Below are 24106 nucleotides of genomic sequence, written 5' to 3' on the forward strand. Positions count from 1 at the left end.
ACAGCCCCTTCTCTGATGTGGGCAAGCCTTGCTGAGTGGTCCTGTGCCAGTGTCTCTCATATCACACCACACAATCAATTCCAAAGTTATTAAGAAAGACTTTGAGAATGTTTTTATATCGCTTCTTCTGACCATCATGTGAACACTTGCCAGGCTCCATGAGTTCTCCATCAAATAGTCTTTTTGGCAAGCATATGTTTTACATTCGAACAATGTGGCCAGCCCATCAGAGGTGCAGTCTCTGAAGCAGAGTTTGAATCCTGCCAAATAATCTTCACAATCTTCCTAAGACAATTCAAATGGAAGCAATTCAGTTTCCTTGTATGGCACGGGTATACGGTCCAGGTTTCACAGACTTACAACAATGAAGTAGCACAACAGCTCTGTAGACCCTCAGTTTGTTAGTCAGTCTAATATCTGTTCTCTCCCATACTTTCCTTTGGAGTCTCCCAAACACCGAGTTAGCTCTGGCAATGCATGCTTCAACCTCATTATCTATGTGTACATCCCTAGAAAGGATACTACCAAGGTAAGTGAACTTATCCATGGCATTCAAAACTTCTCCATTTGCTGTTTTGATGGTTCCACGTATAGATGGTGTGGTGGCTGATGGAGCACCTGTGTTTTCTTGGTGTGAACTGTTAGCCAAAATGAACACAAGCAGCAGAGAATTGATCCATACTTTGTTGCATCTCAGCTTCAGAGGCCGCATTGAGTGCACAGTCATCTGCAAACAGAAAATCACGCACCAACGCTTCTTTCACTTTGTTCTTGGCTTGTAGCCTTTTCAAGTTGAAGAATTTACCATCAGTGCAGTAGCCGCCCTTGATGCTGTGTTCATCCTCATTGAAAGTATTTGACAACACGGCTGAAAACATCATGCTAAAAAGCAAGCACACAGCCTTGTTTCACTCCATTGGTGAATGGGAAAGCACGAGATCATTGTCCATTATCCAAATCCCAGGCAAGCATGCTGTCATGGAATTGAAGTACAATGCTGATGAACAGGGGAAGATAACATGCAAACAAATACATACAAAGCAAGCTATATATAGGATAAATAGGAAATAATTAATAGAGAGAAGGCTGTAGAATTAAGAGGGGTTGGGGAAGGTTTCCAATAAAAATTTTAGTTGGGATTTCAAAGAAGCCAGGAAGTCAGTGGTCCGAGTGGAGGAGAGTTCCAGGTAAGAGAAAATGCCTGGGGCCAAGAGATCGAAATGTCTTATTCATGGAACAGTCAGGAGGCCAATGTCACTGGATCAAAGAGTACATGTTGGGGAGAAGGTATAAAAAACTAGAAAGGTAGGACGAAGATAGATTACGAAGGGCTTTGAATGCCACATAGAGCATTTGTTATTTAATCCAGAAGGTAATAAGAAGTCACTGGAGATTACAGAGTAGGGGATTTCATTGGACCTGTGCTTTAGGAAACCATTTTAGTGGCTGAATGGAGCAGGGAGACTTGAGGCAGGCAGGTTAGAGGGTGTGATGTGTAGGAGAAGCCAGCAAAGGAGACAGAGGAGTGGTCAGATTGGTAGGAGGAGAACCAGGAGACAGAGGTGCCCTGAAAACCTCAATAAAAGAGAGACTGATTGATCCTTATGTGTGGATTGATCACCTCTATTTCTATTTGACTTTGACAACACTGTTGTAGCAGTTAATTAGATGACATCTAAAGTTGCTTTTAGTTCTAAGATTTTGATTCTGTGATTCTGGTCCTAAGATTCTGGATGGGCCGTATAGTTAATAGTTAAAGGGAGTACCAGGCTTTGTAAATTGTAAATAGTAACTGTTTCTCTCATGGCAAGCAACCCTTAGGGTCTTTCCCTCCCAATTTGATTTTTCTTTTGATTAAAGGGGCCATCCTTTGATTCACTTCTTAAAGAGGTCTTTTCACTGAATGGGTGTTGCCTCACTCAAAGTGAGAACCTGAAAAGACCTTAGCCCAAAAGGGTGAGGGTCTCCCATTGCATCCTGGGTCATCTCCAGTCATCCTGGTGAATATCAGGCCACTGGACCCAGATGGCTCTGGAGGAGAAAGTGAGGCTAGTGACCTTGCACAGCCCTCCTTCATTCAAATCCAAGTCAATTGCAAGTCATGTCATCATTTCCCTGAGGTCATGGTCCTCTTTGAAAATGAAGGACAAACACAACCAGGCTTTGTGGCAGCTAGGTGGCAGAGTGGATCGAGCACTGGGCATGGAATCAGAAAGACCAGAGTTCAAATATGACCTCAGACACTGACTAGCTATATAACTCTGTGCAAGCCACTTAACCCCTGCTTGCATAAAACTGGAGAAGGAAATGACAAACTACTCCTCTATCTTTGCCAAGAAAACCCCATGTGGCTGTTGGTCCACAGAGTCACGAAAAGTCAAACACAACTGAACAACAGGCTTCACATTCTTCTTCTCAGCCTGGGCAGCTCCATATGTTCTAATTTGGAATTTGGTGGGTTACCTTTGGCCCAACTTTACCAAGCTTTTTTTTCCCCCAAAGGCAGAACTTGCCAGGAATCAGAACTTAGTTGTTGCTCAAATCTGGCTTTGCTTTCTTTTAGGCTCAGCCCAGTTTATTCTAAGCCTGGGCTAAATAATTAAACAGAAAAAGGAAAGAGACAGAAGGTGCCATTTACACCTGTTTACCTATTTAAATAAAAGTTTCCTCTTTCTTCCATTCTTTCCTCCTCCCTCCCTCCCCTCCCCCGTCTTTAAGGCTGTAGAAGTTTAAAAAGGTCAGTTTTGAATGGACCTCTTATGAGGCTTGTATTCTGGAGGAGCAGTGATGGTCTTGACTCTGTGATGTGTTCCTTATAGTCTGTGTGATGCTGGCCAACTCCCTTTACTACTCTGGGCATCAGTTTTCTCATCTCTAAAATAAGAGTTTTAGACTAGTTGACCTCTGAGGACCGTTTCAGGCCTTGATGTATAGCCTTAGGTAATATGACTCGTCCAGCACATGGTTGAATGAATGATTTATTCATCTTTTCTGAACATGAATTCTCATAGATAAATGCTATCTTGGGAGGCCTGGAAGGACGCATCCTCAGAAAGAAGAAGAGAATCTATGAATCTCTCTGCAACTCTGTTCAGAATGATCTGAAGCCGTGTTATGAAGGTATAAGCTTGGGGGGCCCCGTGTTCTCTTTGTGCTTTTTGTCATTAATTCCTCTGAGACTAGTGTCCTGTCTTCTTCCCAGATCACCATGGCAGCTTATTTCACAAATTGAAGCCAGATAGTAAGAGGAAAAAGTTAATAGGTGAGCCCTCTACCTTGTCTTTTGGCATAGTCTAATTGCCTTTCTAATTTTAAGAAAATTTATCACTAGAACTGTAACTAGGATAGGGCAATGAGAGCTTTCCCCCAGGATACTTGAAATTAGAGGGATCTGAAAGCACCTTCAGTCCTTCAGCAGGAGAGGAATCACAGTATTTAGCACATAGTTTTCAAGAGCAACTTGAATAGGAAGCTAACATGACAGTCTGGAGTTCTCCTTTTTCTTCCTACAGTCCTTTCCTACAAATGAACTTGTGCTTCATGTCATGCATACAGTAGTTTGTAGTACTTGCCCTGAGTGCAAAAATTCCTAGTAATGCTCTACTTAGACCACGATCCCTTGCTTTGCTGATATTATGAATGCCTTTCCCATAGCTTTGTGCTTTAATTATTTAAAACACAAATAATTTAAATGTGAACAGCTGGTTACCCATAACTTGAGAAGTGATGTGCAGCAAATGTAGCAGTGGAAGTGGGATGAGCACTTTTCATATATGTCCCCTCTCTCTTTGGGAATAGGTGAAATTGATTCTCCCTGATCACTCTCCTTTCCATCCTCAAGGAGTTGGCTCAAGGCATGATCTTCTCTTTCTCTCTTTTAAAAATTTATTTTATTTTTAATTTATGAAACAAAACAAGCATTCCATAACATTATGGAATATAATATATAAAATAATAATCATAACAATAAATAAATAATAAAAGTAAAATAATAAAAAGATGATTGCGCATAAAACTACAAATCTATTATGTGCAACTTGCTATTCCTTTTAAATATATAATAAATTTATCATGTAAATTTCTTTTTTTCCCCTTCTCCCTTCCCATATTCTCTTGATGTCTCCAACTTTACTCTCCCTTCCCTTTCTCACCTGAGAGTGGGGTGGGGAAGGTAGAGAAAACCCTAAAGTCTCTAATGTAGAGTTACCTGTCAGCTTAGAAGTAATGATTTTAGTTTGTGAGGATTTTAATCTAGGTTAGGGTTAGGGACCCAGCTCCTCATAGTTTCTCCTCTCTGCAATGTTAGAAAGCTTGAAAGTAGATATTAACAAAATTCGTAAGACTCTGAGCCTCCAGGTGATTCTTTTGATCACCAGGTTGGAAAGATTTCCTAGGAAGTTGAATTTGGTGTAATCAGTTATCCACAGGTTTCCATATCTCTCTCTCTCTCTCTCTCTCTCTCTCTCTCTCTCTCTGTCTCTCTCTCTGTCTCTCTCTCTCTGTCTGTCTCTCTCTCTCTGTCTGTCTCTCTCTCTCTGTCTGTCTCTCTCTCTCTGTCTCTCTCTCTCCCCCTTCTCCCTCTGTCTCTCCCTCTCCCTCTGTCTCTCTCTGTGTCTCTCTCTGTCTCTCTTTGTGTCTCTGTCTCTGTCTCTCTGTGTCTCTCTCTGTCTCTGTCTCTGTCTCTCTCTCTCTCTCTGTCTCTCTGTCTGTCTGTCTCTCTCCAAATCAGAACACACTTAAAATGATCTTATTTTCTAGAAAAACAAAACTGGTAAGCAAAACATAAAATACCAGAGAAACACTTAGTAATAAACCATGCTGCCTATTTCATGTCTAAATAAAAAAAGAAATGAGGTACAGAGAGTGCGATGAATTCACAGTTGTTCTAGTGGTTTCTTAAGCAGGCAAAATTGTCACTTCCTGCTCAGCCCAGTGGCTAGTCAAGTCAAACTGAAATAGAAATGGGGACACATAAGGACTGCTGAGGGCAGTAAATTGACTTAGGAAACCACACATTAACACTATCTATATTCTATTGTATTTTCTTTTATTTCGTAAGTATTTCCTGATTGCATTTTAATCTGGTTCTGGCTGTGCTAGGGAATAGTGCAAGACACACCGTGCCCTGTAAACCTTGTGTTTGACCCTTTTGGCTCGGTTCTCAGATGCTGCTGCCATCGCCATCCCTCACTCTCTCCAACTTTCCTCTTCCCTCCCAGAGGGATTTAAAAACTGCTGCTTTAACAGAAAGCTCTATTCTCCAGTTCTGATCTTGTGATAGCATACAAATCTCTTCCTGAGATGGAAAGAAATATAACCCCCAAGGTCTTTAGTGATCTAGGTCCATTCACAAAGCAGCCAGTCTTAAGTCTTGCCAGAATGACTGTTATAAAGGTTAAAAAAAGGGAAAGGACTAGATTTGTCTTTCTTAATTATGGAAAAAAATATTTCACAGCCCTTCCTCACTATGACAGGACCAGATTGGGTGAGATTAATCAACAAATATTTATTAAACTTGTGTTATGTGCCAGGCACTGTTAGGTGCTGAGGATACTGTTTAATCTAACTCTTGCTGTTAACAAAGATTCCCTTGGTGACAGTCATTATATAAATAATGAAATTATAATTTCTCTCCTCCCCCCATTTTATAATTTATTTTCATTGTCATAGAAACAGTAATTTTTCTAACACCCAAGAAAACCCATAAATACTTTTTTTTTCCACTGGGGTATAATTCTGATATTGTTTTCACTAGAGGCAGCTCATATAACTGGCAAGAAAGCCTGTGAGCGAATGAAAGATGCCATCAGAAGAGGTGTGGACAGACAAGTGGCTGAGGGTTTATTTGAAAGGGCCCAAGAAGGGATGAAGAATCAATTCCAGCAATTGAAGGTATTCCACATCCTTCTCTTGATTTCTAATTCTGGGAGGTGGCAGGGTGGTGTTGGGGTTTCAGGGGAAAGGCTGGAATGTTGGTCTGAACCGCTTCCAAGAGCAAATTTCCATGGTACCCAATGAACCATGGTGGCCAGCTTGTTTTCTGATCTCTTTTCTCATTGCCAAAACCTGGCTTTGAGTGCTCTTGTGACAATAATCTTAGGAACATAGCTCCCCCACCCTGCTTTCTTGTATCCTACTCTTCTTAATTGATGACCCCAGTCACATGTCCTCAGGTAGAGTAGAAGTTATTCTATGTACAATGATGACAAGCACCTCAGTGCAAATTATTTGTAGGTTTGGCAAATAGATACACAGCATAGGTGTTATAGAGTAACATGCATTTATTAAGGACCTATTCTATACCAGACACTGTGCCAATTGCATATATATGGAGTCTAGCTTGTCCAACATGCATTTATTCAACAGACGTTTATTAAGTGCCTACTCTGTGCTAGATGGGCAGGTATGTGGCTGTTAGACAGGAGCTCCTCAGCTCCCTGCAGGTTCACTCTAGATTCAGGCAGACTTCAGAAGGGTGACAGCAGAGACCACAGATAAAAGGGTCATATTACTTTATTCTCAATGTTGGCAGATTGAGACAGAGGGGTGGGGGCATCTATCTGCTCCTATAATATCCCCAGCATTCTGCATTGCTCATTCTGTGCTTACTGACCAGTGCTCATTTGATGTATAGAGAAACAAAAAAGGCATCATGCCAACAATAAGCTCATAAGTTTACATTAACTTTGGTTGTATCATGATGTTTCAGCATAGAGCAGGAGCAGTGTAGTGTTTACAGATTAAACTCAAATGTTTATATTATCTATAATTCTATAATGATGTACAAGTATAGTGGGGCTGCTTATGGGCCATGATCCTGGGAACTTAAAAAAAACCCAACAGATCTATATCCCCTGACACACAATGGCACAGTGGATAGAATGCCAGGCCTGGAGCAAGGAAGACTCCTCTTCCTAAGTTCAAATCTGACTGCTGATACTTACTAGCTGTGTGACCTTGGGCAAATCACATAACCCTGTTTGCCTCTGTTTCTCTAAAGGGAGCCAGAGAAGGAAATGGCAAATGGCAAACCATTTCAGTATCTCTACCAAGAAAATCCCAAATAGGGTCACAGAGGCTCATAAGAACACAAGAACTGCTAGGCACAGTGTTAATTGCTTGAGGTACAAAGACAAAAATGGAACTATTCCCACCCTCTAGGAATTTATATTCTCTTGACTTTAGGACACAAGTCTTGCTGATTTGTCTGGTCTAACACACCTGAACAGCACCCTGAGCCTACCTAGTTTTAGTACGGACTTCCTTCAATAGCATATACTTTCCTTTTTCTTAGTCTGGGAAGTTCCTTTTACATTGGGACTTGAGGATCGTGGACCATGACTCTTAGAGCCAGGGTTTACCAGGTGCCAGTCTGAACACTTGCCCTCATGTCTAGGGAATGGGGAGGGCTCATCTACAAGACTCCCCTTCCCTTTGAACAGAAATGTTCTAACAAAATCCTCCATGTCTCTTAGAATGGAATCATAGAAAAAGTGAAGGGAAGTGTGTCCACCATGCTGATCCTTGCTTCACCCAGGGGAGAAAGCCTCTACATGGAGCTATCAGGTAAAGACATGGGACTTTCTAAAAGTGGATGCCACTCTCATTCAGGAGTATGCTACTAAATGTTTAACCACTGGCACTCTGGAGGGGAAAAATATGTTAGAACATACATTTAAGTTTAATCTGTACTTTCTTCATCACTTTCTCCATCAACAGAACGATACATCAAGCCCTGATTTGTAGTTGTTGGTTTCTTAGGTGTAAATGCTCATGATGGAGTGAAAAGCTGACTCTAGCACACCCCAGCCTGTCCCAGCACACCTAGCCCTGTAGCATCTTCCTAAACCGGATTCAAGTGAAAGGGTAGAAGAGTAGATAATAATGGCTGGTATTTAGGTAGTGCTTTAAGATTTACAAACTACTATATACCCATTATCTCATCTGATCTGCACAGCAACACTGTAAGACAGGTGCTGTTACTTCAGAGATTGTAAAGATTTTATTTTAGAGATCAAATAATGAGTATTTATATTAAGTGCCTATTATGTACCAGGGATACAAGTACAAATAATGAAATGATCTCTACTTACAATTAGCTTTCCTTCTAATGGGGGGAGACAACAACTGCATATAAAAATGCATGGAGCATAATTATAAAGTTTGTATATAAACAAAGTAGTTAAATACAGGGTACTGTGGGAGGTAGGGTACTAGCAATTGGGGGGATCAGGAAAGGCTTCATGCAGAAGATGATGTTTGAGTAGCATCTTAAAGAAAGAGAGAAGCAGGAGGGAGTGTATTTCAGTTATGGGGGACTGAGGACACTGTGGAGAAGGTAACTAACTTATCCAGGGACACACAGTTACTGTCTGAGATGGGATTCACACCTTCCTGTCTAACACCCTTGTGTTTGGCATAAAATACAAAATCCTCTGGGGCAGCTAGATGGTACAGTGGATAGAGCTCCAGGCCTGGAGTGAGGAAGACCTGAGGTTAAATTGGGCCGCAGACACTAGTTGTGTGACCCTGGGCAAGACACTTAATGCTGTTTACCTCAGGTTCCTCATCTGTAAAATGCTGGAGAAGGAAATGGCAAACCACTCACTATCTTTGCCAAGAAAATCCAAAATGGGATCACAAAGAGTTAGACATGACTGAAAACTACAAAACAAAATCCTCTGGCTTTTAAAGCTCTTCCTAAGTATTGTTTGGGTGTGCATGTCCAGCAGTTTTGGGGTACAGATTTCTGGGGAGTTGGGTTTGCCCCAGCCTAAACCTGATATCCAGAATGATCTCGGTCATAAATTGAGTTCTGCTGTCAATCCCCGTTGAATAATTCTTATATATGTAGATAATGATGACAAACCTTGGCAGAGGTGAGCTCTGAATGGTACAATTCTGAGTAGGGACAGCTAGGTGGTGCAGTGAGTAGAGCACAGGCCCTAGAGTCAGGAGGACCTGAGTTCAAATTCGACCTAAGATACTTGACACTTACTAGCTTGTGTGATCCTGGGCAAGTCACTTAACCCCAATTGTCTCCCCAAAATTCACTTCTTAAAGAGGCCTATTCACTGAATGGGCCTTACCTCACTCAAGGCGAGAACCTGAAAAGACCTTAGCCTAAAAGGGCCAGGGTCTCCTAATGCATCCTGGGCCATCTCCAGTCATCCTGGTGTATATCAAGCCACTGGACCCAGATGGTTCTGGAGGAGAAAGTGAGGCTGGTGACCTTGCACAGCCCTCCCTCACTCAAATCAAAGTCAGCTGCAAGTCATGTCATCATTTCCCTGATGTCATGGTCCTCTTCAAGAATGAAGGACAAACACATAGTACTGAGCCTACTTAGTCTCTGTGTGAAAAAAAAAAACATGGGGAAGGGAAGAGAAGAGAGGGAGAAAGTGGGGCACAAGAAGATTCAGAACAAGAAAGTCAAGTGTGTGTGTGTGTGTGTGTGTGTGTGTGTGTGTGTGTGTGAATGGGTCTATGCCATCTATGAGGTAGGTAGTGCAAGAGTTATTCTTTCATTTTGTAGATATATTACTTGCCCGGTATCACACAGGTGGTAACAAAGCTAGGATTCAAACCCAAATGACTCCACATGTTATGGTCTTTCTGTTATGCCATACTGTGTCTCTTGTCATCAATCATTCAGTCAAGAAGCACCAACTATGCACCAGACACTGTGCTAGGCACTGGGGATACGAATACAAAAAGTAAGATAGTCTCTGCCCTCAAGGAGAAATAGAATATATTAAGTTCAAAGTTGGTTTGGAAATTAACTGAATTAATGTTACGTTTAAGAGGTGTCAAGGAGAGAATTTCTCAGGTTGAGCCTTATGTCTGTCTTGACAGATGGGGTCACTTCTTAGTTTCTTAGAACCGAACTTGATCAGCTCCCTGAGAGGCAAACAGGCATTTGGGGGATTAATTCATACTAACAAAACTCATTGGAGACAGATTTATCAAGTCCAAATACCATCTTATCAACCATTTCTCAGTGCAGATTAATTCAATCAAGCTGGAATACAGCTGTTGTCTGGTCAATGCTTCCTCTTCCTAGGAGGAGAGATTTCCTGGGAAACCAAATGAATTGCTTGGCGGCATTGAGACAAAGCCCAGAGAACTGGATGTTTTTAAGGGATAGAGGCTTAAAAATATCTTCCCAACCACAGTCTGATGGATTCTTCTTCCCCTTAACGCTATGCCAGCCATGCATATTTCATCGGGGCACTTTCTACCCCATGCCCTTGTTCTTGTAGTAGAAAATCAGTGAGTGCAGAAGATTAGGGGGAGCTGAACAAGTGAGAGAGCTAATAAGCCTGTCGAAATGGAGCAGGCATTGTCTCAAGACAATGACTCTGACAAGGAATCGAATGAACACTCAGTAGCACAGTCAAGGATAGAAATTCATGTGCTGCCAGATGCAAGCCAATAGGTGGGAGCATCTGGTGTGAGTTTAGGAGTAATGAGTCCAAATCTAAGCTTGGTGGGGATGGGAGTGGTCCACACAAAGCAGGGTTGGGAGAATAACATGTGGGGAGGAGTTTGGTACGTAATGTAAAAAATCAACTTGGAGCAGCCTGATTTTATGGTAGTGGGTGGAAGCCACATCCCCTTCCCACTCAGCTGAAAGAAATGGCACAATATTGCAGATCTACAGACTGCTTCTTTCCTATCCAATTATTTTTGTTATTAGGTATACAACAACAAACTAACACATGGCATTTGTGATGGAGTTCAGAGATGACCAGGTTGCGTTGGTTAAAACCCTTGCCCTAGGTCAGGGGTTCTTAAACTTTTTTTGTGTCATGAATTCCTTTAGCAGTCTCATGAAGCCTATGGGACCCTTCTAAGAATAATGTTTTTAAGTGTATAAAATACATAGGATTACTAAGGAAACTGAAGCTTAGTAAATAATAAGATGCAATATATTTTTTCCCCCATCCAAGTTCATGGACCCTACCATGTACCTCTTAGGGGCTAATGTGCCCCAGGCTAAGAACCTCTGCCCTAGATTACAACTCTCACTAGTGAATCTCTTTTTTTTCTAAACAGACAGGTAGCTCTCTACCAGAAGCTTTTGTCTTCTCCACTACCATTCCTAAGCATGACTGGGGAGGGGTTGGGCAATTGGTTGGAGTCCTCATGAGAAAGTCTTGCTCTGAGCTGGCCCCAGTGGGTGGAGACACTTATGGTCAGGGAAAATCAATTCCACCCACTTCCCCAAAGGGAGGGATGTGTATGTGTGTGAAAAATGTTGCCTATGGGTTCCAGTTCTTCCCCCGGCTTATTTAAGAGATGCCATGACGGCAATATTGGTTAGAAATAAGAGTATGAGAAATTGATGCCTGGAGCAAAAGAACTATAATTATGATGAGGTGGTTTGTGAGTTGGTACAGTGTGAAAGGAGTTATTTGGGAGAAATGAGTCTACGTATGTGAGAATGAGAATGTCCAGGAAACTTGGAGCTCCATTCCATCTCAACTAGTAGGATTCTTTTTGTTATCTTTCCATCAGTCTTCCACAGAGGATCCACCTGGCATGCTAGAGAACTTCCTTTCATTCTTCTAAAATTCTGTGGCTAACAGTAGAACTTTTCAGATGGTTCATCTGTCATAGCTCATCCTTGCCATGTGACAGGTCCACCCTCATTCTGAGTTATGCATGTTATACATGTTTAAGACAAGTTAAATGTTTCCCATGCAAGTTTTTGTTACTAATGTGCAATACTCTACTTTCACCCACCATGTGTCTTTCCATTGCTATCTGGGTCATCTGCCATTCGGATTCTTTGGAGAATATAATACCCGTGGGACAATGTTAGTGTTAAAAAGATGGGTTTTTACAGCAGGAAGTGGCTTTGGATCATTAAAAATATTGCACAATTTCCCAAATTGAGTCCAGCCTGATTTCCTCCTACCATTAAATGCTGGCCTCAGCTTATGTTCCAGCTGCAGTGCCTATTCAATATAAATGTACTGTTGGCCTACTTCAATGGGTTGTCCATCCCACTGCATGTCATAATCTGGGCAACACAGATTCCTCCTGAGCTCTATTCTTCCTGTATATATGTGGATCTCATTGGGAAGACCATATGGTGTTCTGGGGCTTGCTGTCAATGGCAAAGCGCTACCTGTAAACGGGAACATCTGGAGAAGCTCTCCAATCCCAAGGGAATCCTTCTTCCATTTGAACCTGATGCATGATATCCTCTACCACTGGTGAACACCTTTGGTCTGTATGTATCTCCTGTTGGATAATGTTCTTGATACTGATAATCAATGGATGGCTTTACAGAATTATTTCTATAGTCCTATATGTAATGGATTTTTTATCATCTATCATCTTAATATAGACATGGCACATCATTTGAGGATATCCTTTCAAGCAGAGGTGTCAAATACGTGGTTCACAAGGTCTGAACCAGATTAAAATGTAATTAGGAAATATTTAACAAAATAAATAAAAATACAGTAAAACATAGATAACATTACATTTTAAACTTGAGTTAATATGCAGGCCACAAGGATCCTTATGTACAGATTAGTGGCTCCTCTTTCTGTTTGAGTTTAATGCTAGTGATTTGAAACTTCTTTTTACTCTGCCAAATCATTTTTTCTCTATTTAGTGTTTAGCAAATAACATATACAATGGACTCTTACATTCCTTACATCTTCCAATCAATTGTGTGAATATACACTAATGAAGAAAATCATCTGTAAATGGCTGCATGTTTCTTACATTTTCATCAAGAATACCCTCAATACATGCATATATACTTTTCCCCGAGACTTTATAGGAAAAGATAATAATAAAATATGATAAAATTTGGTGCTGGTATGGTGTGGTAAATAAGGCACACTAATATACTGTTGGTGGAGCTGTGAACTGTCCCTACCTTTTTGTGAAAACAACAACATCAAATTTAAAAATGAAAATTATAAAAAGTATTCATATCCTTTGGCCCAGTGGATCTACTACTAGAATTATATTCAAAGGAAATTATTAATTGGGGAAAATGATTTATTTCTGGAAAAATATTTCTAGAAACATCATCTCACTAGCTCAATCCTATAAACAAATTGTCAAAAATTTGAATAAATTATGTTATAACAATATAATATCATTGTGTCGCAATATGAACAATCAGTCAACATTAATTCAATAAGAAAGGCAACATGAAAGAGTGGAGAGAACCAGCCTTCCTTAAGGTTATGAAGATTTAGGTCAGGTCCTTTCTTTGACATGTACTATGGATGAGTAACCCCTGCAAGTCACAATCTAACTATAATAACCTTTGTATTTAACTACTTTGTGTTTATATGGATATATGCTCATAGTAGACAACAGAGATGGGATTGCTATCAACTGTAACAATTTTATCTAGAAGTTTAACCAATGTAAATCAATTGCTACAACAAGGACAGCAAAAGAACCCAGAAAATGCCTTAGTCAGCAGTATCTGACTTGCTTGCCAAATGACAACACTAGGTTAGAATGTAAACTTGTTTGTGAAAATGCTATGAAGGATGGATGATTATAAGTAATATTGATTCAGAAAGCAAAGAGAAACAATGAAGGGTAAAACCAGTTTAAAGAAAGGTTGACAAGATATTCAATGAGGCAAAGTCATCCCAAGGGCATTCAAGGGTAAAAATTGCAGGAAGATTGCACACACAAGAAGAAAAATGGAAAAGATGCACAAAAACCATTTTTAAAAAAAACAAACTCCTCTATTATTCAAGACAGAACTACTGCACTTGGACCCTAACTGAACATCTGAGGATATGCTTATGGACTAAACTGACAAAGGAAAAAGTTGAGCAAAAATGAGAAAAGTAATTGGATTTGACCAAGTGTATATTGGGGAGATCTGTGATGGAGGCAACACAATTATGAGAATATAAGAGACTAATATACAAAGTGTGTGAAGGTGGGAAAGATACCAAATGTGTGGGGAAAATCTTAGACCTTATTAATGCAAAAAGGTAACCAAAGGGATATCAATAACTAATGACCTATATGCCTACTTTCCCACCTGCACAATATCTGTACATCAATTAGGGGCATCCTCAATGAGACAATTAGGAGAGAATGGGCAGACTTCCTCAGGTGATATTTAACAATGGACTACCTTGTTGCCATTTCACAATTAACTGGAAGATATGAAGAATATAAAATTCCATTGCACCAATTTTTTGTGTTTGTGAAAAAGCATGTGATTCCATAGAACAAAATGTCACCTGAATTGATGAGTTTACAGGTCCCTTTAAATATTGAGCATATTTATTCTGTGAATCTTTATATATGCATACTTTGTTTCCCTAGATAAAATACAAACTCCTTGAGGGTAGGGACTGTTTCATTTTTGTCTGTATTCTCCGTCCCTGGCATGTAGCAGGTGCTTTATGTGTGCTTTTGACTGATGGATTGAACAGTTTGCCTATCTGCATTGGTGGAGGGTATTTTTCCTCACCTGGAATGAAGCACACCAATGAAATCACAGGTCTGAATAAAGATATATACCAGGCACAGTTATAGTTATGTAACATTTGAAGGTGTGTGATGTACTTAACATATCTGAGCCTCACAATGACCTTGAGAGGTAGATACTCTAAGATGGGTATTATTCCCATTTTCCAGATGATACTCAGAGAGATAAAATGTTTTGTTGCTTGTCAGACCAATAGTGACAGGGGTAGGCTTTAAACCCATGTCTTCCTGACTTGAAATTTACCTCTCTATTCACTATTCTATGCTACTTTTTTTTGGAGGGGGGAAGGCAGGGCAATTGGGGTTAAGTGCAAGTGTGTTGAATGTCTGAGATCACATTTGAACTCAGGTCCTCCTGACTCCAGGGCCGGTGCTCTAGGCCCTGCAACACCTGGCTTCTCCCCATGCTACTTTAAAAAAGAAACATGGAAGCCTTATATGGAGTAATGCAGAGTCAATACAACAGACCCAAAAGACCAATGTGCATGCTCATTGCATTAAATGAAAAATCATAAGGAAGTCTGGTTTTCTATTCACCGTGCTTCATTGCCTTCCATATAAAATTCATGTTCATTGATTATTCATCTCATTATGCAATGACATTATATTAATATGCCATAATACCTACTGAAAGAGATAAAGCTTCCTCTATACCATTCATACCCTGTTGTATTCAGTTCTGGGCACCACATCTTTGAAAAGCTGGAGTGTGTCCTCAAGAGCTTGATAAGGATGGTGAGAAAACCAGAGAACATGCCAACTGGTGATTAATTGAGGAAATAGAGAAGCTTAGCCTGGAGAAAAGAATACTTGGGGTGGGGAAGGATTGAAGTGATGTGACAGTTCTATGAGAGGTAGATTAGATTATTCTGCTTGGGTGGTGCTAAGATCAATGGGTGGAAGTTACAGAAAGATGGATTTAAACTCAATGTAGGGAAAAGCTTCTGAATAATTGGAGCTCAATTTAAAAATAGAATGTGTTGCCTCGGGAGGTAGTAGGTGCCTCTTCATTGAAGGTCTTTAAGTAGATTCATCAAGACCACTTGCTGGGGATATTATAAAGGGGTCACTTTGTATAGAGAAAGCAGCAGTCCCATAGGACAATGTTTCTTTCTATCGGTTGTATTTGATGTGGTCTCTTCTTGGGGCACTTGATTAGTGAAAGCCAGCAGGTGGCACTTGAAGCTTGAATTTCCTATTGTACATACATAGAAGTACCAAGCTGGCCCAGCCTTCTGGTTACTCCTGGGTTTTATGTTTTAAATCTAGGCCGATGGATAAATTCCAGCAATAACTTATAATACTTTGGATTTGTGCCCTCACTATTGTAGATTCCAATCTTGCTTCCCTTCTCTGTGTAGCTCCCAAAGAATTCACTCAGTCAGAATATAGGCAAAATGCTTTTACTGTAGGGAAAACAGAAAATAAAGCATTATAGTATATTCCAAAGTGGTGGACCACAGATGATCCCAGCATAGTTCACTTGTCCACTGACCTGATCCTGTCTTCGCCAGATTTCTTTGCTTTTGTATAGGGAGGAGGCATAGATGATCCAGCAGGACTTTCTTAGTGGATGGGCATTACCAAGTATTCTCGTTATTAAGAATCAGGAGAATGATAAATGCTGGAAAGGATGTGGGGAAATTGGAACATTGTTGCATTGCTGGTGGAGTTGTGAGCTGATCCAGCCATTTTGGAGGGCGGTGTGGAACTATGCCCAAAGGGCTATAGAAATGTTCATACCCTTTGACCCAGTAATACCACTTCTAGGGTTGTATCCCAAAGAAATCATGCAAGCGGGAAAAGGACCCATATGTACAAGAATATTTATAGCAGCTCTCTTTGTGGTAGCCAAGAATTGGAAAGCAAAGGGATGCCCATCAATTGGGGAATGGCTGAACAAGCTGTGGTATATGAAGGTGATGGAATACTATTGTGCCATAAGAAATGGGGATGATGCAGACTTCATAACAACCTGGAAAAACCTACACGACATAATGCTGAGTGAGCGGAGCAGAGCCAGGAGAACGTTGTGCACAGCCACAGATATGTGGATTCCGTGAGGACCAACCCTGACATACTGCGCTTCTTTCAGCAACCTAAAGGGGCAAGGACAACTCCAGGGGACTCACGATGGAGAATGCTATCTTCATTCAGAGAAAGAACTGCGAAGTTTGAATACAGACTGAGGCACACTACATGCTCGCCTTTTCTGCTTCTCTTTTGTTTTTGTTTTTGGGGTTTTTTTTTTTTTGTTTTGTTTTTTATGGTTCTGTTTCTTCTTTCTCATGATTCATTCCATTGGTCAAAATTCTTCTCCACGACTTGACTAGAGCATAAATTAATTCAATGCGAAGTTATACATGACAGTTATATGAGACTTCATGCCGTCTTGGGGAGGAAGGGGGGAGGGAGGGGAGAAAAACTGGAACTCAAAACTATGTAGAACCGTGTGTGGTAAACTAAAAATAAATAAAACACCTTTAAAAAAAAAAGATTACCAGAAAGGGGAAGAGGAAGCCCACTGACCATGTTCCATCTCTCCCTACCACCACATATAGCCAGTGGAAATCATTACCAGTCAAGTGAAACCTACAGTCTTATACTTTAGCCACTGGCCCTGGGAAAATTACCAAGGCTGGGAATTTCCCACATGGTCCAGTTTCCTTCTTCACTTAGGCTCCCAAAATGTTTTCGATATGACTGGAAGTTTGAGAGTGAGTCAGCTACTTAATACTTCCATGGGTTTTGTGAAATTCTATCCTTACCTCCCCACCCTCGTTGCTCAAGCTGTTAGATGCCTGAAACCTCTTCCAGTATCATGGCTTCACTATAAGAGAACAAGTCATTTAGAAAGATTGAACTAAAGTGAACACTGCAAAATACTGTACCTGCCCTTTTCAAAGTCCTTCCAGTTAGTGTGATACCAGCAAGGTCTCTGGCAGCTATGCCAAGTCCCTGCCACCTTATACTTCAATTTGTCTTTGATACCTAAAGAATTAAAAGAAATGCAGGGGGAAAAGCCATATAGATGCCATACAGCAAAGATTACATCGATCTGAATACTTCAACTTGTGAATGGAAGTGATTAAAATGTATAAAATTAAAAGAAAGATATATAGGCATGAGAAATTGGGTGTGCAGGTCAGTAGTTGTTGATGTGTTTTTGTGTAATAATATTGGAGAATTTTCCATCCTTTTGGAATCTTCTTTTCTTTTGAAGTATGTTGAAAATCGATCCCTCTGTTTGTCAAGTAAAGATCTTCACAGCCTGGTTCCAACCTACTGTTTTAGGCTTATTCCACATTATTCCCCTTTATGCCCTCTACATTCCAACCAAACTGGCCTCCCTGTTTTCCCTCATACATAACATTAAGTCTCCTGTATCCATGCCTTGCATGGGTCGTCTCCCACGTCTAGGATCACTTCTGGGCAGCTAGGTGCTACAGTTGGTAGTGCTGGGCCTGGAGTCAGGAAGACCTGAGTTCAAATGTGACCTCAGACACTTACTAGCTGTGTGACCCTGATCAAGTCACTTAACATCGGTTAAATGGGCAGCTACCTTACAGCGTTATTGTGAGGATGAAATGAGCTAATGTTTACAAAATGCTTAGCGCAGTTCCTGGACCATAGTAATACATTAATAAATGTTTGTTTCCTTCCTTCCTTGGCCTCTTAAAATCCCCAACTCCTTTCAGTGCTCAGCCTCTTACCTGAGGCCTTTTTCATTCCCCTGTAATTACTTTATGTTAACCTTGTATATACTTTTTATTTACTTATAGATATATAGGTTATTTCACCTGAAAGAGTGTAAGCTCCTTGAGAACAGGGAATGTATCACTTTTGTCTTTGAATCTCCTGCAAATAGGTCAGTGCTTGTCACTTATCAAATGCTTATTGATAGATTGATCCCTAAGTGCCTTTAAAATTATACAATTTCCAGTACAGATTTCTCCTGGGAAAATATTGATTTGGAATCAAAGGGCTTGAGTTCAAATCCTGACTCTTTCCCTTATTAACCTATTACTTTATAATTATTAGTGATAATAATAATAAAAATAATAATAATAACCAGGTGGCTCATTTATGTTCACCCAAGGCTCAGACCCTGGGAACTTCTGATTTTGGCTTATGTGTTCCTCTTTGGGCTCTTCGGCAGGCCCTTGAAAGCACTCTAGGCTAAAAGTAAACAAACAGAACAGGTTTATTAAAAGGCATGGAAAGAACAGAAAAGAGGCTCATGTCCAAGCCGCCTTAGCAAGGAAAAAGTTACAGTTCCACAAAATTTATAGTACTGATTAGTCAAGTCTCTAGCTCACGTGTTATTAAGGCTGATCTGTCATCAGCTTTCCCCTCATTCTCTCTCGGATCTTCATTGCTTCAGACATCTAATGTCTGCTGCTTGCAGCTCCCATTCCTCATGGCCACCATTCCTCCATGCCCTTTATTTTCCTTGTGGCTGCTTTCCCCTACAAGTCCCTGATCAGAACTTTTGTTTACTCAGGCACATGTGTCCTTGGCTTCTCTTCAGACCAATATAACCAGAAGGAAAGTAAGAAGCGACCCAACTTCTCTTGACAGGTTCTTCCATGACATTTTGTTTTTATGGAAACAGTTAACGATGTTAGGCTAGGTAGGCTTGGATCTTTTGGCCGTAAGAGAACTTTTATTCCTCCTGAAACCTTCTTCATGAAGACTTTATGTTGGTCAGAGGACCACTGGTGACTTTCCCATGCCCTGGGATAAGATGTCCATATATAGATATGAAACTCATGATCTTTTTTTCCTCTCTACCCCAAAGATGGAGCTAGATTTGCATGGCCCTAAAGTTCACTTGCTTTTGATTTGTATTTGATCTAATTTTATTTGAACACTATCTTCATATGTCAGTTATGCCCAATTCTTATTAGTATAGAATTGCTACAATTGCCTCAAGAAGTCAGTAATTCAATAAGCATTTATTAAGTGCTTACTATATACCAATTACTGTGCTAAGCACTGTCGATACAAAGACAAAGACATGGTCCCTGACCTTAAGGAGCTATGTACGTCTTGGCTCAATGCAACACAATGTATATGGGAGGTAATCTCAGAGGACTCTCTTCAGTGCATACCCATCTGGTATGACTCTTGTCTTTATATCCTCCCATATTAAGTTCAACCCAGGCATTTCACCCCATGTGTTAGGGCTTTCTTTACTCTCTCTGGTCACCATAAGGATTCCGGTGGAACCCACAGGTTGTCCATCAATTATCCTTGTGTATTGGGAATCAAGATGGGCTCTTAGCACGTATTCAACCAAGTGCCCTTGAAGAGTTTGGCCTTTGTTCCCTTGATTAAATGAGGCGTCTTTGATGGTCTCCTTGCCTCAAGGGAAAGCCTAGTTTACCTGGGTTTGAATGACATGTTTGTGACATCAGAGGTTTTTAGACCACATGGTATCAAGTCTCATTTTTGTGACGATTTTAGGTCACGTGGGTGAGTCACATGTGTGACTTACCTTTGACCCTGAACAAGATATATAAAACCAGGGGTTGGCTTTCTTTTGTCGGAGCTCTGAGCCACAGCAGGAGTGGCACACATGACTCTGGGTCAGCCTTTGTAGAGCTCCCGGCTGAATTCAGATGTTGATGGTTCCTTGGTAACTATGAATTATATTTGGTCTGCTTATAAATGTATGTTTGTAATTTGTTTGTATTTGCTCTGAAGTTCAGGGTGCTGGCTTTTTCCCCTGAACTAAGTGAATGAATATCTGTATGTTGGATTAAAGTAAGATTGTTAACCCCTTAACGTTGCTTTCCTTAGTAAAGCAGATCAAAAGAACCCAGGCTTGCAGCATTCTGTGTGCTGGTTGTTGTTGGTTGTACACCCCCACAGCAGCTGCTAGCAAAGTAACACCTTGCTCTCTCCATGTGACTATCTTATCTTCCCTCTCACTCATTCTTAGGTGAAATCCTTTGCTCCAGTTCTCCTGCCTAATTTTTTTATTCATGATATGTCACAGCATGTTTTCATGTAAGAATGCAAATTTGAAAGTTACTCTGTTATGTTAGACTGTAGCTATACGCAATTGCTGTGTTTCTAAAGCCAGGATATGGATCCAGAATATAACTGAATCTGTGATGTAGGAACTACAGGAGGAGTTAGGAGACCTGGCTTCCATAATTTGGCTCATTGAGAATCTTGAAAATGGAATGAACTATAGGCATCATCTTCAAACAGTGGAAAGCATATTGGCTTTGTAATCAGAATAGCTGGTTTCAAATCCTTTCACGTTACACATGAGGAAACTGAGGAATCACGAATGTTTAGGCCACAAAAGACAAGCCTTAGATGAGGACATGATAGCTTCCTTCAAGTATTTCATAGTATCAAAGATTTAGAGTTTAGATTTAGGGAACTCAGAGCCATCTAGTCCAACCCCCTCGTTCTACAGAAGAAGAACTAAGGCTTATTTAAGTTAAGTGACTTGGTCATGGTTATACAGATAGTAAGTGTAAGAACAAAGACTTTTAAGATCCCACAATACAATAACCAGCAATGAACCAGTGTATTCCTTCATGCAGGTTCCTTGTGGTTATCTGTGACAAAATTAAACTTTGGAAAAAAATCTAATTCCTACATGTTCTTTTCTTTTGTAGATGTCAAGAGTGAATACAGAGAAATGGAAAAATTGTATAAAAGCCTGAGAGAAATTGCAGAGAATGCAGTGATGAGGAGGGGAATGCAAGAGTTTCTCATGAGAATGTCACCTAGAAAAGTTGGCTCCCCTGCAATCTCAACTGTTATTCTTTGTGATTAGGCTGCAGGATTTAGAAATTGAGTCTGGAACAAAAGAAACATTGATTTTTGTATACTGAAATATCAGAATAGAATTTTTGCAGCCTTCTAGTCAATATTTCTTTTGCTCACTGGGATAATCTGGGCTGACTTTGTTCTCTGATGAACATGATTTTGTTTTGAGTCTGTAACTAAACTAGATGCCTGCATCTCTGTGAATGAATGCATGAATGATTGAAAAAACACTTGTTAAATGTTTACTTTGTGTCAGACACTATACTTCAGATCTGGGGACAAAATCACGACAGTCCTTACTCTCAAGAAACTTTCATTCTAAAAGGGGAAGACAACATTTAGGAAAGAATGGTGCCTAGAGAGGGATGTTTTGGTCAGGGAAGTCCCAGGAATGGTGAGTGGAGTCACAGGGCAGTTGATTGGCATGTCCTTTTCAGAAATGGTACTGTTGATTTGATCAGTTTTCCCAGAGCTAGAGGTGGTAAGGGTAGCTAGGGTGGTCAGCATAGGCGCATAGCATGAACATGTCTAGGGATGGGTGTGGTGGGTCTGGGTCAGGTTAAATATGATAAAGGCTCACCAATCCAAAGCCCAGGGTCCCAGGGCAGGACTGTAGTTGGGGGTTCTGGAGGGACAGGATGCAGCACAGGAATATGGCATGGAGATGGTAGGGGAGCAAAAAAGTACCATTGACCAAATGATCTGATTTCTTGTCCAAACCACTCCTATCAGTTAATATAGTGGTCTCTTGCATTATACACAACCACAGATATATGGATTCCATGAGGACTAACCCTGACAGACTTTGCTCTTCTCAGCAACACAAGGTACAAAGACAACTCCAAAAGATTCATGATGGAGAATGCTATCTACATCTAGAGAAAGAACTATGGAGTCTAAATGCAGATTGAGGCGCACTTTATGCTCACCATTTTTTCCCCTTTTTTTCCTCTCTTTTGTTTTTGTGTTGGGTTTTTTTTTTGGTTCTGTTTCTTCTTTCTCATGATTCATTCCATTGGTCATAATTCTTCTCCACAACTTGACTAGTGTATAAATTAATCCAACGTGAAGTTATATGTGGAAGATATATGGGATTCCATGCCCTCTTGGGGAGGGAGGGAGGGAGGGAGGGAAGAAAATCTGGAACTCAAAATTATGTAGAACCGAGTGTTGTAAACTAAAAATAAAAAAAAGTGAAAAAAGAATAAATAGATTTGTTAGGTAAAACTGTCATTTTTGAAATTATATTGGCTTTACCTACCCATGAACAATAAATGTTAATTCAATTATTTAAAAAAAATAAAATAAAGTAGTGGTCTGTTAAAACAGTTTTGCTTTCTTTTCCTGCCCTTATACATGCTACCAAATTGACTAACAGTTTTGGCTTAAGAAAGGCAGGTAGAGTAGTAACTAGCATAGGATAAATGTGGCTTTAGTCCAGGGTGCCAATATCCAGCAGGGAAGCTTACTTCTGAGTATATGGGAGGATGTTTCCTCTTGAGGAATACGAATTTTAGCCCCATGGTGATCCCTGCGCCTTATGTCATGGACCTTCAGATGCTTGTCACTATGGTGCCCCCCTTTTGGGGCTTGCGTTTCCCTACAAAGCCTCATGAGTTAGACTTCGACCTTTCTTGAAGTGATGGCACCCAAGGTCAGACTCTCTTTTGTGCTGCCCCTATCCCTAGCCCTTACCCAACTGTTCTTATCCCAGGTAAAAATACTCCTTATTAGGGCTCTGGAGGCAGGTCTCTCCAGGACTGGCTTTTCAATGAAAGTGACTTCTATTTCTTTTTGTGTCTGTTTTCAGAGTGGCCTATCTGGTTTTCTAAACAGCTGCAGCAATTTAATCAGTTCTCATTCTCAGTTTATTTTTGAAATCCTGGTGGATAGAGGTGGGAGATGAAGGGAAAGAGGCAACAAACTTTGTTCAGAGGTTCCTCAACTGGTCAGAGAGACTGGTGGATATGCTTACCCTAGTCAGCCAAGTGAAGGTGTTCCTTTTTGGCACTCCCTTTCCCCCCCTGCTAAAACTGCTAGAAGGCATGTTTATCCTCAATACTAAAGCTAGTTCAAATTCATCTTGTTTAGAGATCTCATCTTCTGACACCAATTGAGGTCATTGGAGATTTGTTGGGGTGTTCACATAATCAGGCATGGTGGTCGCAAGTCTATATGGTGCCAAAACAAAATGGCTGATTCTATCAGTTCATTGTAGTCTGAAGTGGTATGTTCAGTAGAATGTAAGCTCCCTGAAAGCAAGGCCACTTGTTTGTTTGTTTTTTGTGACTCCATTACAGAGCACAGGGACCACCACACAGTAGGGGTTTAATAAATGACTATTGTGTCAGTAATTTTTTGCTCAAGCAATATCTGGTTTTTTTTGTTGCCCTGTAAGTGGTGTATGAAACAGTTACTTTGTAAAGACACTACACATTGCATGATTAACAAATCAACAGACATTTACTAAATATCTGGTATTGTGCTAGGTGATGGGTACAAAGAAAAAAATGGGACCTTCTCCTAACCTTAAAGGTCTCTATCAGGATAGGTGCTATGTACACATATAAATACATATAAAATAATTTTGTTGGGCATATACTAGCAGTTGGGGGGATTATGAAAGGCTTCATGTAGGGATTGGTGTTTGATCAGAATTTCGAAGGAAACTAGAATAGCTGGGACAATGGCAGGAGATGGAATGCCCCGTATGAGGGGCAGCATGAAGGCCCTTTGGTGGGACTATAAAGTGCGTGAAATTTTTGTTTTGAGGACATAACCATACTCTACCAGCTGCCCATGCCACTTGGGCTAT

At 40.5% G+C, this 24106-nt stretch overlaps 1 protein-coding gene across 1 annotated transcript in view; it reads left to right on the forward strand.

Moving 5' to 3' along the window:
* Window positions 1–21340, forward strand: part of NUGGC (nuclear GTPase, germinal center associated) — an 85845-nt gene extending 64505 nt beyond the window's left edge. The window contains exons 16-19 of the mRNA XM_036752089.1: window positions 3012–3120; window positions 5756–5892; window positions 7476–7566; window positions 21138–21340. Coding sequence (XP_036607984.1) covers window positions 3012–3120; window positions 5756–5892; window positions 7476–7566; window positions 21138–21298 — 498 coding nt within the window. The 3' untranslated portion in view covers window positions 21299–21340. The remainder of the gene's footprint in view (window positions 1–3011; window positions 3121–5755; window positions 5893–7475; window positions 7567–21137) is intronic.
* The last annotated feature ends 2766 nt before the right edge of the window (window positions 21341–24106 follow it).

The sequence above is a fragment of the Trichosurus vulpecula genome, chromosome 3 (genome assembly GCF_011100635.1).
Source record: "Trichosurus vulpecula isolate mTriVul1 chromosome 3, mTriVul1.pri, whole genome shotgun sequence".
Taxonomy (NCBI): domain Eukaryota; kingdom Metazoa; phylum Chordata; class Mammalia; order Diprotodontia; family Phalangeridae; genus Trichosurus; species Trichosurus vulpecula.